This window comes from Macrobrachium rosenbergii, chromosome 14 (assembly GCF_040412425.1).
Source record: "Macrobrachium rosenbergii isolate ZJJX-2024 chromosome 14, ASM4041242v1, whole genome shotgun sequence".
NCBI classification, from domain to species: domain Eukaryota; kingdom Metazoa; phylum Arthropoda; class Malacostraca; order Decapoda; family Palaemonidae; genus Macrobrachium; species Macrobrachium rosenbergii.
In genome coordinates this window covers 20,631,466-20,650,171 of record NC_089754.1, presented here as the reverse complement: position 1 = coordinate 20,650,171, position 18,706 = coordinate 20,631,466, and the positions used below count along the sequence as shown (strand labels likewise).

At 37.3% G+C, this 18,706-nt stretch overlaps 2 protein-coding genes across 3 annotated transcripts in view; both read left to right on the top strand.

The window, feature by feature from the left end:
* Positions 1-12,003, top strand: part of LOC136845757 (alkaline phosphatase-like) — a 20,126-nt gene extending 8,123 nt beyond the window's left edge. The window contains exons 6-13 of the mRNA XM_067116001.1: positions 2,561-2,646; positions 3,208-3,313; positions 3,781-3,982; positions 5,367-5,498; positions 5,714-5,905; positions 6,303-6,422; positions 9,199-9,343; positions 11,903-12,003. Coding sequence (XP_066972102.1) covers positions 2,561-2,646; positions 3,208-3,313; positions 3,781-3,982; positions 5,367-5,498; positions 5,714-5,905; positions 6,303-6,422; positions 9,199-9,343; positions 11,903-11,957 — 1,038 coding nt within the window. The 3' untranslated portion in view covers positions 11,958-12,003. The remainder of the gene's footprint in view (positions 1-2,560; positions 2,647-3,207; positions 3,314-3,780; positions 3,983-5,366; positions 5,499-5,713; positions 5,906-6,302; positions 6,423-9,198; positions 9,344-11,902) is intronic.
* Positions 12,004-17,830: 5,827 nt separating this feature from the next.
* bwa (alkaline ceramidase) overlaps positions 17,831-18,706 on the top strand; it is a 131,309-nt gene continuing 130,433 nt past the window's right edge. The window contains exon 1 of one of the 2 annotated variants that reach the window (XR_010855248.1): positions 17,831-18,056. The gene's annotated coding sequence lies outside the window, so the exon portion shown is untranslated. The remainder of the gene's footprint in view (positions 18,057-18,706) is intronic. The other variant, XM_067115999.1, reaches the window with a different exon arrangement.

Sequence of the window (18,706 nt, the reverse complement as noted above, 5' to 3'; positions counted from 1 at the left end):
GTCTTGCTCGGTGCTGAATTATGAGAATTGGCTGCCTGGGGCATGCCCTCGGGCGGAGCCTTCTCATCCAATTCGAAGTTCGGTTTCGTCTTGCGTGCGAGCGGCGTTGTAGTGCTGAGGACGAAGAAGAATTTCGATCCTCGGATGCGGAATTTTGATTTGCTCGTACGCTATATTCGCTCGGTGCATGTCTCCTGGCTGCCGTGGGAGGAGAAAGGTTTCTTGCGTAATGTTGAGTGTTGGTTTCTCCTTCCCAATGCAATGCTTCCAAGAGGCGTAGGCGGCGGTGGTCGGTAATTTGGTCAATTATTGCGATGTTCGTGATTATGTCTTTTCTTGCTATTCTCTGGTTATGGACGGTCCTGGCATGATTAAAGATAGCCCCCTCTTGGGGATTTCCTGCCACGCCCAAGAGGGGGAATCTTTAATCATGCCAGGGACCGTCCATAACCAGAGAATAGCAAGAAAAGACATAATCACGAACATCGCAATAATTGACCAAATTACCGACCACCGCCGCCTTCTTGGAAGCATTGTAGATTGGGAAGGAGAAACCAACACTTTTACGCAAGAAACCTTTCTCCTCCCCACGGCAGCCAGGGAGACATGCACCGAGCGATCCCCATAGCATACGAGCATAAAAATTCCGCATCCGAGGATCGAAATTTTCTTTCATCCTCAGCACTACAACGCCGCTCGCACGCAAGACGAAAACCGAACTGAATTGATGAGAAGGCTCTAGGGTACATGCCCCCAGGCAGCCAAGCATAATTCAGCACCGAGCAAGACCCCTTACAAATACCACCCGAGCACCTCGTTTCTTCAGACCTTCTGCTCCAGAGGATGACCAACGAGCTGGTCGAAACATGTCGACGGTACCAAAGAATAGAACCTGAACCCAGACGAACGATTTCTGATTGGATATTTTAATAAAAGACTTCATTCCTTTTCTAACATGAATATCGGCCAGTTACTGACTAACATCGCTGAGCCTGAAAAGCGAATCATAAGGAGTATATAAGATAAATTCACATAATACAGCCATCCTTTTAATATTATTATTATTATTACTTTCCTTCGGTATTTATGCTAAGAATTCCTTGGATATAGTTCAGTCTTCCTTCCAGATGTCGGAAGTACACCTTGATTTTCTAGATTAAATGGTCTAAAATCTGTTGTTAATCTTATATTATTTTTTTGTATATAAAACTAAGAGGAATGATATTTCTGTCTGGCTTGTGGTCTAGGCTAATTGACATATACTGGGACATGAAATTCATGGTAAGTAATGTTTGAGTTCGAACATTCTTATTTGGCAGTGCTAATTGAGCCCAATGCTGCTCTAAAATTTCGTAATAATATAAGATGTAATTCTTGAAATCTGTTGTTTTATTTTTGAGAAAAAACAACGGTATCCAAGAATATTTGTAATAGCTCCACTAAAATGACTGTTCTCTAAAAAAAAAAAAAAAGTAAGTAAGAGGTAAATAAACAAACAAAAATTAGCTTTATATAGTTTATACTCTCATTGTCAAAGCGCAGCTGCTTCCAAATGAAAACCGAATCTTATAACTTAAATCTGCACGCAACTGACAGAGATCCTGCTTATGCTTGTAAATGTTATCTGTATCATTGTGTATACTGTATGTGGAAATGGAGCATACTCACAAACAGTGTCATTATATAAAAATGCCATTCACCTTCAGGAGACCAAATTTAATATTCATTCAAGATGACTATAAGTTCATAAATCTTTGAAGAAACTTGGAACTGTAACCTCTGAACTCTTATAGCCGAGACTTTTTAATTTGATAAAAAGAAATGTAGGCCTAAGAGATAGTCGTAGGGGAGGTCTTATGTAAGCCTATTTGATAAAGTGGCTGTCAGCCTAAGAAGAGAGAGAGAGAGAGAGAGAGAGAGATCGAAAAAATACTGCTCCACATTACATTTATTTTGCTAAGGACATTAGTTTTGTATAATGGTTCTATTGTCATCGATCTTGAGCACAATTACTTTGAATATGTAATTTTTGCCTTGCACAGTTACTTGGAATTTAGTTAAATCCCAGATACTTGTTTACTCCTCAGAATAACTGGCTTGACCACAGGCATGCAGGAAATGGACAGATTTTTCTCATAATATGCACAGTGCAATAATTCGGTTTTAGCACATTCAATTCGGACTCAAACTCTTAGCTTCGTACACCTTCAACAAGACAAGTCATATCAACTGCTTGTTCCCATCCCGACAAAGAGAGTGACCCGATCTGATTGATTTTCTTATAAAAGAATTACTTGAATGGTTACTTTCTGGCTAGGTAACATTGAAAGTTAATAGTGTTAGCAGTTACTCATTTCCTTACGATGGATCTTAGAGTTTACTAAGCAGATAGTGCATGCCATGCAACTCGAAACTGTAATTTTCTGGTAATATTTCCAAATTTACTTGTTTTCTAGTACCTATGACATAACATTTCTCCACTAATTTCTATTTTTTGGAAGTGACCAAAGGGATTTTCAAGGACACTGATTGTGGAACTAATTGTCATTTGTTCGCACAGGAAGCTGGGAAATCAACGGGAGTTGTAACTGTAACGAGAGTCACCCATGCTTCGCCTGCTGGGAACTACGCCCACACTGCTGAAAGGTAAGTAGGTAATCACCAGTCGTGAAGGTTTGCTTTCTTGAAGATAATAACAATAATAAGAAGAGTTTCATATCCTTGTGGACGTCAATTTCTGTGGTATAACGGGAAACGATGTGAAATAACGATACTGATATCATGAGAAGGGGCTGTGAATCATGGATTCCAACAGCATCTAGAGATGCTGTAAATATAAAATCCGTAAATGATACTTAGAGGCTGTAAATTCAGCGTCCTAAGATCAGGTGAACAAACTTGAAACAAAGCATCCTAAAATCATGATAAACTAAATCTTTATCTACATGTTTATGGTAAATTTCAATAAAAAATATATATTTTTGTAAGCTGTAGTGAGCAGTGTGTTAAACAGCATGAGTTATTTTGCCTGATATTTTTTTAATGCACGGTGCAGCTACAGACTTAAAAAAATCGTTGTGTCCATAAGTGTGTGTACACGCGTAAGTTAAACAGAGAGAGAGAGAGAGAGAGAGAGAGAGAGAGAGAGAGAGAGAGAGAGATCGTATAGATGTAATTCCGGCATTCATGTTTCTTTTTTTACTGCAGGCACTGGGAGAGTGACGATGACATCAATGACTTCGGTGGGGACCCTGATTTATGTGACGACATAGCTGAACAGCTCGTCCTTGGGGACACAGGCGCGCAGATAAAGGTGATCTTAGAATAGCTTCAGGCTTACCGGTATAATATTTTATATAGATTAATATATGAAATAGGAAAATTGCATGAATAAATTTCTCTGCATTGGTGAAATCACAACGTTGATAAAATTTTCCAAAGACAGTTTTCTTGTTTGTGATTCTATTTGATATTTTAATAAAACTGTTTCGCTATATGCTATCTTTTTAGATTTAAAATAGATTATATTCTAGACATTAAAAACATGCAGGCGATTACTAAATGGTAATTTTCTTTTGAATACCCAAATATTTGAAGGAACTTCTACTAGCAGTTTATAAAAGTATAATATGCATTATTTTTCAGAAAACAAGTTTCTTCCTTGACGACGTTTACACACACACACACACACACACACACACACACACACACACACACCTAGAAATACGGTACACTGTAAGACGGTGAAGTATACACTAACTTGGCTTTGAACTTTTGAAGGTCATAATGGGTGGTGGGCGCAAGAAGTTCACTCCAAAAGGAGTTGACGATCCTGAAGGCGGCGACGGAGGCAAAAGAGACGACGGGAAGAACTTGATCGAAACTTGGCTAAAGCAAAAAACGGCGATCGGGAATTCCTCGTACGTCTGGAACCGCAGTCAACTCATGTCGCTGGATACGTCTACAACCCAGTATCTCATGGGTAATTATCCTCATAAACCTTAGTCTACTGTTCTTTTTAAGTATTTTGAAAAGTTTTTATCGTAATAAAGAACAGGCGATTTTCTACAGACATCATGCCATGCATTTGCACACTAACAAACTCTCTCCTAGGAATCTAATACACATACGTACATACATGTGTGTGTATATATATATATATATATATATATATATATATATATATATATATATATATATATATATATATATATATATATATATATATATATATATATATATATATATATATGAAAATAAGAAGGCCCATAAAACACTATTTAAAAGTTGAAACCATATATTTCATTGTTTCTGTGCCCTGTTCACTATAGGAATATGGACAGGTGGAAAGTTACAATGGTATATATATTAGGCCTCCGATATGGCGTTTCTTAAGATTGACCAAATTCCCTAGTGGTTTTTGGCCTCATTATCTCCCCGTTTGGCTAATGAGGCCAAAAACCACTAGGAATTTGGTCAATCTCTCCTTCTTAAGAAACGCCACCTCCTTAACATACACCTTCATGTTTTTGTATATATACCATTGTAACTTTCCACCTGTCCATATTCTACCAGTGAACAGGGGCACAGAAACAAGTGCCTGAAATATATGGTTTTAACAAGTTTAAATAGTGTTTTATGGGCCTTCTTATTTTCATATTACACTGTAGTATTACAGAAAGACATTCATATATATATATATATATATATATATATATATATATATATATATATATATATATATATATATATATATATATATATATATATATATATATATATATATATATATATATATATATATATATATATTGTTTCCTATAACAAAGGGAAGCTCTAGCATAAACAGTCAGTGCTACATGCACGTTTTCACACATTTAATTGGAGATTTCTGAGCATTTTTGTTAGAATCTAGGTTCTGAAGACTTAGTGCCTAGTTGTGGCTAGGAACTTTCATGAAAGCTTATAGCGAAAACGTGCATCATTGTTATGCTTCTTTCTATTAAATTATTGACAAGACAAAAGTATCGTGTTCCTGTTGTATCCGCTAAAAAAATTTCAAGTAAGTCACGTCTTCACCCGTGCCTGCCCGCCTATGTGAATGTGCGGTTGTGTTTGTAGATATTAGCAGAGTACCTCAAGAAATATTAAAAAGAATTCGATGAAATTTGGGGTAAATATTCAAGTGGATACATTTAGACGATTAACTTTTGGGAGAAATTTTTAGAAAGGCTGAAGGTCAGAGGTCAAGGTCACATTTTGGTTGCTTCATTAGTAGCTAGCTACAGAATTCTTACTTGACTTTCAAAAAGCATAAGGCTGATTGCCAAATAATTAATAATTTTGACCGTTAATACTGTTTCCAGGACTATTTGACTGGAGCCACATGGCTTACGCCATTGATAAGGACCCTAGCAATCCTAGCTTGGAGGAAATGACTCGGAAGGCCATTGAGGTCCTACAGAGGGACGATAAGGGATACTTCCTTTTCGTCGAAGGTAAATTATCATGATTGTTTCGTCTTTCCATTTTAACAAGAATGCAGAGCTTCAAACAGAGCTCACGCAAGGCTAAAAATGTTTAGCTATCACAGAAAGGTGCCCTTTACGCCACAAAAAATAAAACAAATAACTTCCTTCAATAAACACGACAGGAACAAGAAAGGAGACCTTATAATCTACCGTAATACTAATCTGACGTTCCTCTTCTCCAGGTGGAAACATAGACAGAGCGCACCACCTGAATGAGCACAGGTCAGCCTTGGAAGAGGCACTGGAATTCGAGAAGGCCGTCGCAGCCGCCAACGAGATGACCAGCCCAGAAGACACCCTCATCATCGTGACTGCAGATCACTCACAGCCCCTCGTCATCAATGGATACCCCGAGAGACAAAATGATATCCTTGGTAAGAATTTTGCAGAGGTGCTCGAGACCGGAAACTTAAAATAAATGAAAGAATGAAATGAGAGTATGCTGTGAACAGACAGTCGACTGATAGGACTCTCAGCCAGAGCAGTCTCATGGCTGTTATAGCAGAGTAATTCAGTGCTGTACGCTGCTTGGGTTAATGGCTGTTTAATGTTGTAGTTAGAAACGTAGGCTCAAGGATGATCAACAGAGACAGAATCCGTTGTTTATTGAGTAAAATTTACATGATCGAGTCTTTCAAGTCAGGTGAAAATGCTTCAAATGGATTCCATTTTAATATCAGGAGTGAAAGCAATTCTGTACAAAATCGGAATATAAGGCCAATTAAATCTTAGATTGTTTGGAATCGCACAGTTCATTCACTCATCTTTCAGGCATTGGAGACTACTCAGACGTTGACGGATTGCCATTCACAACACTCATGTACACCAATGGACCCGGATACAGAGGGGAAGAGAATCACCTAAGGCCTGACCCATCTCAGGAGGATTATGGTAAGGGATAACTTCTTCAATTTGTCCGGCATGTTTGTCCTTGTTTGTCTAAAATGAAGCATAACAACTGGGAGAAATATCATTAAGGCAGCCAGATGGACATGCATGAATACACTGTACTGCATATGTAGGGTTGCACGTAAGCCTAAATCGTGCTAGTACTGTTTTGGGCTTTCAAAACATTTTTCTTCAGTTATGAGCTTCTCTTCCATTTTCTTGAATTACATGATCCATAAGATTATTGATCTAATATTACACAAATACTGGAAGCCACGAAAACCCATAATTGACAACTTTTATGCTTCCGCAAGGAAAAAAAGAATGTCATGCCCAAATGATTCCCGTACAACTGACTATTGCGATTAAGGTTATAATTATACCTGAGAGAAACGTTTACAGCTGTTCTCAGCACTTCATTGCTTATGTTAAAGTAAAAAGTCTCTTACTGTATAGTTCTGAGCATGCACTTCATGGTATTCATCAACACATAACTGAGTATTATGACTGAAAATTCCTTAGTAACTAAAGGCAAAAAGAATAGGGCACCTGCTTGAGTTACCCTGTCAAAACCATAGAAAACGGTAAAGGTATAATACGAAGAAAATATTTCTTTTGAACAATGGCTAACTGAAGTTCTCAGATTTCGTAACCAGATTCATCAAGGGTTAAAATATTTTTCCTTCTAAGAGGAAAGGATCGCAATCTCCTTTCAAAATAAGTCTCCATCCCTCTCCCGTTTTTTATGCTTCATTATCCTTGAATTATATTAGTAAAAATGTTAGATAGCAACTAACTATGGTAGGAGGTATTAATATTAGCTATTAGCTCTTATTATGGCATTCGGGTCGTTTCGGCCGTAAGTCATTTAGGCCGTAAGCACGTTTACGTGCAAAATGGGCGCCGTGTTTAGTACCAGCCCCTTGGGGATGTACGTAAAACATGAAATAATAATGGTAAATATCATAAACATAACGGTAAATACCATAAACATAACGGCTTACATTGTTTTGGATGTTTCGGCCTAAGTGACTTACGGCCGAAACGACCAGGACCGTTATTATGAATGTTATGCAGTTAGTTTCATTAGCTTATATGCCAGTAGCCAGAGTCAGGATTTAGCAACTGTTTAGTGGCTACTAGTTTTTATTGAGTGAAGTTGACTACTAATTCACATTATTTACAATCTGTCATAGGACACAAAAGAGAGACGTGGGTTACGAAGGAAGGGTTCTCACCATCAGGAAAATGAGTACAAAGTATTAACAAAGGGTGGTTAATCTTAATGGAAGTTAAAACAGTTAAATGAAAGAGGTTATGCAATGCTTCTTGAATTAGTTAACTTTCCGATTATTTTATAATAACGACTAATTAAAAACAAGTGGTTTTGGAACAGAGTTTTCATAAAATAATAAAAATTTTATATGCGTTTTCGCCTGTACACACACACACACACACACACACACATATGTATGTATATATTATAGTCAGGTCCGTCAGAGCAGACTGCTATTGCAGCTTTAGTAATGGGTACTGCCCAAGCACTGATGCTGTAAAAAGTGCCAGTTGGTATTTCAATGCATCATATGATTCATAACCCAAGGAAAATGAGCTCTCGGGCAGAGAAATCGTTTCCTTTTGACGGCAAACAGGTACTAAATCGTCAGGTCAGTCATATTGCTTAAGACTGGATATTGTTGCCCTATGAAGTGCCAGTGAACTGGGGTACAACTATATTGTACTTAAAGGCATAAGAATGCCTTTAAGTACAATATAAGAATGCCTAGTAAAATGGACATTATTAACTGAGTTTGGCAAAATTCAGGTACTTTTCATACCTTTTTTCAAAACCATTCAAGATTTTGATAAGATTGAAAAAGGGATAAGTGAACACGGATAAAAAATATTAAGTTACTTATCCCACTGCACGAAATCTACTGTTTATGAAAGGAAAATATGAAAAATATAAAAAATAGATAACACATAATAACAGCCATTGACCAGTTTATCCGGGTTTCAATCATCTCAAGAGGGTCACTGAAGAATGCGTCTATCACGTTTCATCAAGATCCTGCCATCAGTTCTTGAGATATCCTGCCAACGAGCGCGCAAGCACGCACACGCAGACATGCAAAACTTAAAGCCCTAAGATACTGGTAAAAACTTAGCTCCTAACATCGTCGAAAGGAGGTTATGATGAAAATAACAACAAAAGTAATAAGAATTATTATATGATTTTTTCCCTAAGGTGAATTTAACTTCGCTGCTTTGAAGCTTGGTATGAGCGCTGAGACCTGCCGCGTGTTCTGTCTTCTGCGTTCTTCATAACTCTATTTATAAATCTCGAATTGATCGAAGCGAACCAGCTGCAACCGCTTACTGCCGAACAAAGGCACATCAAGGTATATCGCAAGGTACCACAGTAATAACGTCTTTGCTAGCTGAAGGAGACATTACTTTTGCAATAATATGGATCCGGGAAAATCTCTCGTGGTTGAATTTTTTATGAGCATTACCGTCGTCTTCTATTTTTCGTACATTACCTCACGGCTTTGCATGCCGATGAAGAAAGCTTTGCTGCGGTTTTTGGGAGGTTTTGATTATTCATGTTTTCCTCTGCAGTCTATTAAAGATAAAGTAAAAAAGAAAAGTTGACCTTTCTGTCAGTCAGATTTTCCAGACCTCGAATTCTATTCCTAACTGTATAAGCCCAGACGGTTTACAATTGAGAAACGTTTATTATTATTTTTAATAATTCCTTCTTCCTTCATTATTTCAGAGAATCCTCACTACATGGGCGCCTCCACTGTCCCCATGATCGAATCCCACCACGCAGGCGAGGATGTCATCCTCTATGCCAGAGGTCCTCACGCCCATCTTTTCACGGGAATCCACGAAAACGCCTATATCCCCCACGCCCTCAGGTGAGTGACCCTCAAGGGGATACACGCAGAGAGATTTTGGGAGATGCTCTTGCTTGGTTTATATATGAATTTACTTTTTTTTGTCAATAATTTGATTAATTTTCTTTATAGGCATCATGAAGGCTTTCAGAATCTCTCAGATTATTTTATTTTAATTTCATTAAGCAAATTCAAAATGAGTCACTGTGACTGTAATGCCACGTTTATAAAGAAAATATCTCGGTATGTAAGAAAGATTGTTACTGGAGTCAACAAACTATAAAAAAATACATTCACTTGAAATGAACCTCATTGGTAATACTTCGTAGATGAGATTTTTTTTTCTTTCTCCCGTAAAACCTAAAACTAGTTCCTCGTGGAGCGGAAATTATAGACATAAATCTATATTAGATCAATCTAATGAGCCGGGAAAATGCTTAAGATGGCATAGTGAAAATCATTGGCTAATCTGTTTTTGCTCAGCCTAATATATTCATTACGTGGTAGAGAAGCAATTCTGTTCACTTTTAGTCCGTGCATTTGCCGCTTCGATTTATTCACTGATTACTTATTCATCCGCTGATATCTGTAATCCATAATTCAATATCTTATTCATTCCTTAACGTCGAGAGCAATTGGCATAGACACCAGGAAGGAGACTGGGACAAAAATCAGCCGGTGGATTTTTTTTTTATTTCCATTCCTCTGGCCTTTTCGTCTTTTTGGAATGGAATATAGAGTTTAGGCGAAAGCCCAAACACTGGGATCTATTGAGGTCATTCATGAAAGGTGTAACGGGGCGGGGTGGGGGGGGGACCTCGCAGTTGCACTTTGAAATTATTGTGAGGAGAGGGTGGATATTAGGAAGGAAGAAAGATAATATGAATGGAGGTGCTGTAAAAGGAATGAAAGGGGTTGCAGCTAGGGGCCGAAGGCACGCTGCGAAGGACCTTTAGTACTGCCTACAGTGCACCCCGTGAGGTGCACTGACGGCACTACCCCCCTGCGGGGTTTCGTCTTTTTTGTCCAAGAATTCATTCGTGTCTTCTTCTAATGTCATTGCTTAACTGCTGTTTATCTACGGTTATAATCCTATTGGTTAGTTTGTCCTGATTTACTTGTTATTTTCTAGTAAATCTAGTATATTTTACGTTTTATCTTTGTTCACACTTGCAAAAGCTTCTCTAATAAGTTAATGGCTTTTCATGTTTCTTCCACGTGAGTGTGCTCACATTTTGAATAATAGTATATATCTTTTCTATATGAAAACCCAAACACCTTACTATTGTTGATACACGGAGGGGAAATCTTACCCTTATTAGGAGCAATCTCGCAACGCGTTTCATCGTAATGGTTATTGACATTTGCAAGACTTTGAAGGAACACATGCAAACAAAACAAGAGCGCCCCGGAGGGAACGTACCCTCTCTAGGTTACTCAAATATGTGTGAAGAAATTGCCCTCTTGTGCCCCCAAAAGAGAGAGAGAGAGAGAGAGAGAGAGAGAGAGAGAGAGAGAGAGAGAGAGAGAGAGAGAGAGAGAGAAAGTCTGTAATTTTTGTTATTAGCCACTTTTCTTTCTTCAGTGGTGATAAATACCTGAATGGTGAAGGTAAGGCTAAGGTGGTTACCATTGCAGCGAACTGTCAAGTATTCATCAATATCATCAATATCCGCCGAAAATATAATCATCTAGACTAGAGTACGCTCAGTAATTGATTTCACCCTGATTTCATAAGCCATTCGTCCGTTTATGATATACACTGCCGGACATACGCTCGATCCTTAAATATTAGAGTAGCTTTTCACGTCAATAATGAGTCAAACGGCGATATTAATTTTAGTTTGGGTTCGTGTTCCGGGTGGGCGGGCGGGCTGGGGCGGTGGGGAAGAGGGTGGCTTGGGCTTCTGAGATTAGAGAAGAAAAAGTTATTTATAGCAGCTGCTCTTAGATTCCTTTATCCAAGCGCTCTTGAGTCACAAAGAAAAGGTTCCAACGTACCCAAGGAGTAGCATGACAGTCTTCTGATGTATGCAGTGCCACGTATCTTGGCCATTTCACGAGATTTGTCAGAACTAGAGCATTTGAACAGTTCACCAACGAAACAGATCGTGCAAGCCAGGCCAGCCCATTTAGCCCCCATTCAACCGAGGGACCATTTGATAACCTGTGGGTGAGGAGGAAAACAGAATATTAGTCATTTATAAAGTGTTAGTGATCATTACTTATAGAAGCTTTCGGTCTCTAATATTCATTCTTAATAATCTGTTCGTAAACATGGAAATTTCATCCTAGTCATTATCATCGTATATCAGTTTAGTAATAATGATGTAAACCAATTTATCTGTTCCCAGAGATTTTATTTTGTACGTATTTATTCCTTTTGAAGCCTTAAATAGCTTTCCCTTGAATAAGGTGAGAGCTGGGAGGAATAAATTGTGTGGAGTTTCTCCACGGCAGTCTTCTTGTCCTTTATTAGAATAATAATAATAATAATAATAATAATAATAATAATAATAATAATATTATACTGTGGGGAAAAATGGTTAATTGCTTATTTTATTTCTTCTTTTCCTTCAGATACGCTGCCTGCGTGGGTGACGGACTGCACTTCTGTACGTCAGATAAGCAATGATGATTTGCATAATATCTTCGCGCTTTAAAAATATATTGTTTGAAAATAGAAATGTTATGGTAAATCAGCAAGATACATTGTTAACCCCTAACTCATTTATGATGAGGAATTTTCAGCCAAAGTACCAAGGCACACTGCCTATATCAATATCAGCAGTGATAGCTACTATTGTGTAACCATGGCTATATTACACGCAGCTTTGCTTTACAGGCTTCAGTGCATTCATGTTCATATATATACACATACGTAAATATATATATATACATATATATATATATATATATATATATATATATATATATATATATATATATGTATGTGTATATATTATACAAATTATATATATATATATATATATATATATATATATATATATATATATATATATATATACACACACACACACATATATATGTACTCGTATATATAGTATATATGCAAGAAAGCTACAAATAACCGAAAATATATTCAGACTGCTTTGCATAAGCTTTAACGGTTGGAATTAACTCGTTGAGAACTGAAGGAAGAAATAGAAAGCAGAATTATAAAAATCAAATCACAATTTATTGCGCTTGTTTACCATATAAAAATCCTATTAGCTGTCATGTAATTTATTTATTGCACATGTGCAAAACCTACAGGAGTGTGCGAACCGATAGAAATAAAGCGAAAGTTATACAGTTAGTCATTTTCCATACAGTTCATTAAATGTGATCTTGTGCTTCGGAACTCTCTTCCTGCCTCCTGTTCCTTCACCTGGGGTATTAGTAACATTTTATCCCACCAGAGACGGCTCCAGTTCGTTGAGAGCCGAAAAAAGAAATAGGCAAAGAGAGAGTGACTCAGAAGCTATACGATCAGTTTTACTGACTGAGTCAGAGATTTATGACCAATATTTATCTTCATTACTGCTGAATGAATTGACACATTTCGATATTCATATACAGCTTTTCCCTTGAATGTCTTTTCAAACCAAAGGCACTCACACGTTTCTTTCATACCTTTTGTGGAACTTCATTCAAATCAACAGTTTTTTTTTTTTTTACCTTACTTTATATGTTACATCATTCGCCTCTTCATGCTCAAGAATGGTCAGCGTATCAAGAATTCATCTAATATTGGTCCACATTATTATATACATAATCTCGGTATTAACCCGGTGTGTATCCACCTTCGTCAAAGTCCACGGTAAACTCATGCTAAGTAGACGGCTGCACGAAGATATCGTTTATCAATATAATTGGTCGACCACACAATATAGAAATGGGTGCATATAATACTTTGATCACCGAGGGACTAGTACTAAGCACGGCGTCCCAAGGAGCTTCCGCCATGTTTAGTAGGGGACTAGCACCTCAGAGTACAGTAGGTGACGCGTAGATAACAAGCCAAAGTAGCACCATTTTTTCATCAGCTAATATGGTGTAGGTTTACTCTGGACTTTGACAAAGGTGGATACATACCGGGTTAATACCCATAACCCTCCTGGTGCGGTCAATCAGTCTACATCACGTTCACTAGAAGACTGACTCATACTTCATATTCCAAAAGAAAGATGTCTTATACTCTGCACCAGTCAAACATCCATATATTGAGAGGGTGATTTCAAGAAAATATTTATGCACATAACATAAAGTATATATGCATGTGGGAATTTACTGCTTAAACATTATGCATATTATTTCGACAATGGCTGAAAATGAGGTAACTCGGCAAAAAGCTATACTCATTTTTAAAATAATTTTTGAGCATATGTCCGAATTATGCACTTACAGGCACTGAATGGATCTCTTTGCCCAAGTGCACACGTTTTTAACTGTAAATACCATATCATTCTGAAAACTTATAAATTATTTAGACTAAGTAATATAAAATCAGCAGGGTTTGAAGATGGCTCGGACATATCCTCCGCCCTATAGTCACTTGGAATAAGTGGAGATTGGTGGAAGTGAAAGCAAAGGAAACACGTGGGTGGTAGAGTTTCACAGAGGCCCTTTTGTATTGCAGTGTTGGAGGTAAGTTATTGTTGATGATGAATTAAGGTACTTACGTACGTACTTATTTATATAGATTATAGATGTATATGTTTTATATATATATATATATATATATATATATATATATATATATAAATATACACACATACATATATATACACATATATAGACATTCATTTACACATAATATATATATATTATATATATATATATATATATATATATATATATATATATATATATATATATACTGTATATGTATATAGTATATACATTATATACTCATTCACACATATATATGGTTTATATACTCCCAGAACATTACAATGCTTTAAACATCAGCATCCATGCTATTACAATGCGTACAAATAAATTTGTTTAACCAGCCCCATCATCAAGCGGGATGGAATAGTGGCCCCATTTGCACGTGTAAGAGTGCCATTACCCAATTACTCTTCATTACCCAGCATGAGGCAGTAAATTAATTCATTGATTATCAAATGAACGACACACTCTCTAACCTCATCAATGAAAGTGACACCTGGTGTAATAAGACTATTATTTTTTCTGTGCGATTGTCATGCATTTAGTGGTCTCTGTCCTACAGTAAATTATCCATGGATTTTGATGGATTAGTCCTCTTTGGTTATCACAGCTGTCATTATTTTCATTGTCATCATTATTGCTGTTTGTTACCTGGCAAGGAGTCATGTTTTTATTTGGTCATTTTGGCTTTCTTTCTGTCTATTACTCGGTAAAGTAGCTGTTGGTCAAGTATTTGTTAACTAACTGGTTTTGTTTCTTTTTGTTAGTAAGAACACTTTAGTCTGAAAAATTGAGTTTATAATAATGATGATCAGGGTTCAGGTCATACAGGAGGGAATGATACTTAAGGTTCTTTGCAGCGTCCCTTCGGCCCCTAGCTGCAACCCCTTTCATTCCTTTTGCTGTACCTCTGTTCATATTCTCGTTCTTCCGTCTTACTTCCCACCCTCTCCTAACAATTGTTTCATGGTGCAACAGCGAGGTTTTCCTCCTGTTACACCTTTTAAACCTGTTAACTATCAATTTCCCTTGAAGCACTGAATGACCTCATAGGTCCCAGCGCTTGGCCTTGGGCCAAAATTCTGTCTTCCATTCCATTCCCCATTTTCTTTTTACTTGTTCTTATCAGGACTTAGACTTTGGAAAACATCAACAATTTTGAAAACAGCTTCGAAATTTGAAGGCCATAATACCAAGTTATAGGGCAGAGAGCCACTGCAGATAAGAGGCAAACTGTATTTCACTCCAGCCAAGCTTTCATTTCTTTTAGTTAGTATGCATTGCTTTAGGTTCAAGTTCACTAGAATCAGATTTTATCTGCCCAAAAGTTTTTTTTTTTTTTTTTACAATGTAGAAGGAAGGCAAAAAAAAAAAATTGTCTACAGAGTTTTCGTAAAGAGACGCACACGATATTATAAGCGCATGAAATCGTCAGAATTGCTCCAATAATTCAAAATGTTCTTTAGTCATCATCCTTAAGATTATATAAACTGAGCTCTGACTGGGAATGCATGCCAAAAATACCTTGACCATCTTAGATGTTTCTAATGCTGTGTAAACCATCTTTTAGATTCACTTTGGTAACCCCTACAGTCCGAAAAAGCGAAAGACAAGTGTCTATGTAAATGAGAGTTTTAGTAAAAATTCAGCACCTTTGAGTTTGATATTTTGTCTCAAAACTTTGCTTAGCTTTTACAGTTTTGTTTCCCGAAACACTGTATAGGTCTGCCGCGACAGATATCTGTGGTTAGTATTCAGAGAGAGCCAAGTTGAACGTCAGACACCGGACTCAGATTTGACAATTTCTATTTTTGTTAACTTTCTTCATTCTCTTTCTCTTCTCTCCGTACTCCGTCTACTTGTTAAGTTTAACATTGGTATGAAAACATGAATTAGTCTTAATTCTTCTTCTTCTTCTTCTTCTCTCTCTCTCTCTCTCTCTCTCTCTCTCTCTCTCTCTCTCTCTCTCTCTCTCTCTCTCTCTCTCTCTCTCTCTCTCATTTCGTCGTATTACATTCACTTTTCATCCTTTACCACAAGGTCTCTCAGTATAGTATTTTCTCTCAATTTTTTGCCGTTAACATTTGCTTTTACATAACAACATGTATGTCATCATCAATAATTACACCCACTCCAGAAAAAATTACTTGGAATGGACACTGGCCGTGATGCTAGGAGATGCAGTAAAAAGCCTTCGTTCACTTTAAGTATAAACGACGTAGGAACAGTTTGGTAATGTATTCTTTGAAGCGTTACGGTTAGCTGCACCCAGAAAATAAACATTGAGACCGGTTTTGAAAGATTTTAAAAATTTTTTATGTTTGATCGATGCAGACTGAGATAGATGAAGTAATGATTCAGTAACCACCTGAAAATTTGGGAAGTAATCACGTAGAATTACACGACCGCAACAATCGTGCAGCTGACATATCTTTCAACATAATTACTTGGTAGGAGTCCAGAACGTTAGTCTGATATGAATGGATGTAGTAATCTTGAGAGAAAAAAAGAAACTGACAATGTTGAAAAGATTTCGGGTGAATTCGTGTAAAGGGCATTAAGATTAAATTCACCGTGTATTCCCTTGAAGCTTAGCATGGTTAGGCCTATAGCAGACTCCCACTTCGGATAAATTTCTCAAGTTGTTTGGCTGTCTTTTGCCATTTCTTATTTTATTCGAAGTTTCTGGCATCTTTTTGCATCTTCCTGTAAGTTTACACAAGTAACCAGTATCCTAAGTGAAGCCTGTTCATTGTCTCGTAGTCTTTGTTTGTGTGAGAAGATATGAAGTCTGTCCAGTACGTTCCCAACTGACAACAGTATGATTCACACCAACAAAAAAAGGGAAGCACGCTGAACCAATGCTCGTAAAGTTATATAATTTAAGATGTCTTATGAACGAATTTTCCTTTTGGTAACGATGAGTCAAATGATAATTATCATTCTTAGCACTGCACTAGGTCTATAGCATTCAGACTGTGGCGTTGTACCCGCCATAGAAATCGAGGTCATCTTTAAAACATAATGTTCAAACTAATAAATATATGTACTAAAATGATAAAGGTATATTTTAGGAAATAATACAAATGGGCACTACCATCGGTAACCTGCCCAACATCATGAACTAGACCTACTGTAGTATGTCATGATAAAAGAGGTATCTCCGCCAAACCACGTGATTAGCATAGTTACGCAAATGTTCTGCGCCATGTACGTTTTCTCTCTGGGAACCGTCTGCTTTCTTTAAAATTCCAAAAGTACCTACGACAAACGAAATAATTTCGAGGGCGTCGAATGCTCAAATGCTCATCGATGTCAACCAAAGGTTAATCACTCACCTGAAATTGAGGGTGGTTACTCACTGTATGAAATAACTTGTTAATATACACCGTGCCAGAAACAGAGGAAGTCAGGACCTCACAACTTCGTTTGCGTTGGTAATAATGTATTAGATCTCGTATCTGGACGTTTAGGAAGTCACATTATACCCTAACCTGACATATTGTCTCATATCCGTAAGATGGTTGGTTAATTTTTGTCATCTGTTGCAACAATTTCTTGTTTATCTCAGTGCGAAGTGAATACGTTGCCATGCAAGAATTTACTTTTCCAGTCATGAGATAATAAAACCCATGTTTCGTCTCATTCTTGATGTAAATCAAAACTCCATGATCATTTCGTTTGAAAACGATGACTATAGAAAGAGCAATTAAATTAAGAACGACGTTGGAAAGCACAGAGGAAGCAACAACGGCGGATACGATAAGAAATTTTGCATTCAGAAGTTGAAAACTCCGACATGGCAACTCTGCCTTTTCGCCATCGACCGGAGCCCTCTGTGGTTGCAGCCTCGAGTTGGTCGTCGACTCGTCCACAGCATTAGCCAGTATCACCCTAGGCTCGAGTGCTGGTGTACGTCAGTGCGTCTCAGTGAATTGCAACAGAGATTTGTCGTTGAATAATTATGAAGGACATTGGCTCTACATCGGTGTGATGTCTGTTCCCTCTCCTTAATCAGACTGCACATCATTTCGACACGGCAGATTGTCTGACTCCTGTAAGTTGTGTATGTCGGCGATTTAGATCATTTTAAGCATCATCATCTTACACCGAAATGTTCGCTCGGAATGAGCGCTAGTTTAGGACGAAACGTTTGAATTTGAAAGATATAATTGTCATAGCTTACCCTCAGAGCAGTGTTCTCTGCATGTCACGAGAAAACATTTGGCAAAGATGCTCAACAATAACGAGTTTTTTTTTTTTTTTTGTATCAACACTCGAGGAACAAGTCAATTAAGGTTTGAGGTTTTTTGTATGTAGAGTCTGAATGTATGGCAAACACACTGTGATGTTTTAAATGACCAGTGTCATACGCTACATGATCGTCACGCCAGGGAAGGTCAATGACTCCGATTTTTACAATGATAATTTTTTTTTTCCATATTTGGAAAGGACAATATTTGATCTTAAGTCACAGAATGCTAAGTGGTTTTTCCTAAAAGATGATGTGCCGTTTTGGTTTTTTTTTGTGTTCGTGAATTTATCATGAGCACATGTAGTGTGAATGGGACATTCTCATAAGAAATTTGGTTTTGGATCGAATTTTAGATGGTAAAACTGTAAAGATGAGAAAATTGTATTTGCCTCGCATGTGCAGTTTAGGCCTATGAAAAATGGACCAACGCTGCCGAAAACTTTTACGACCAT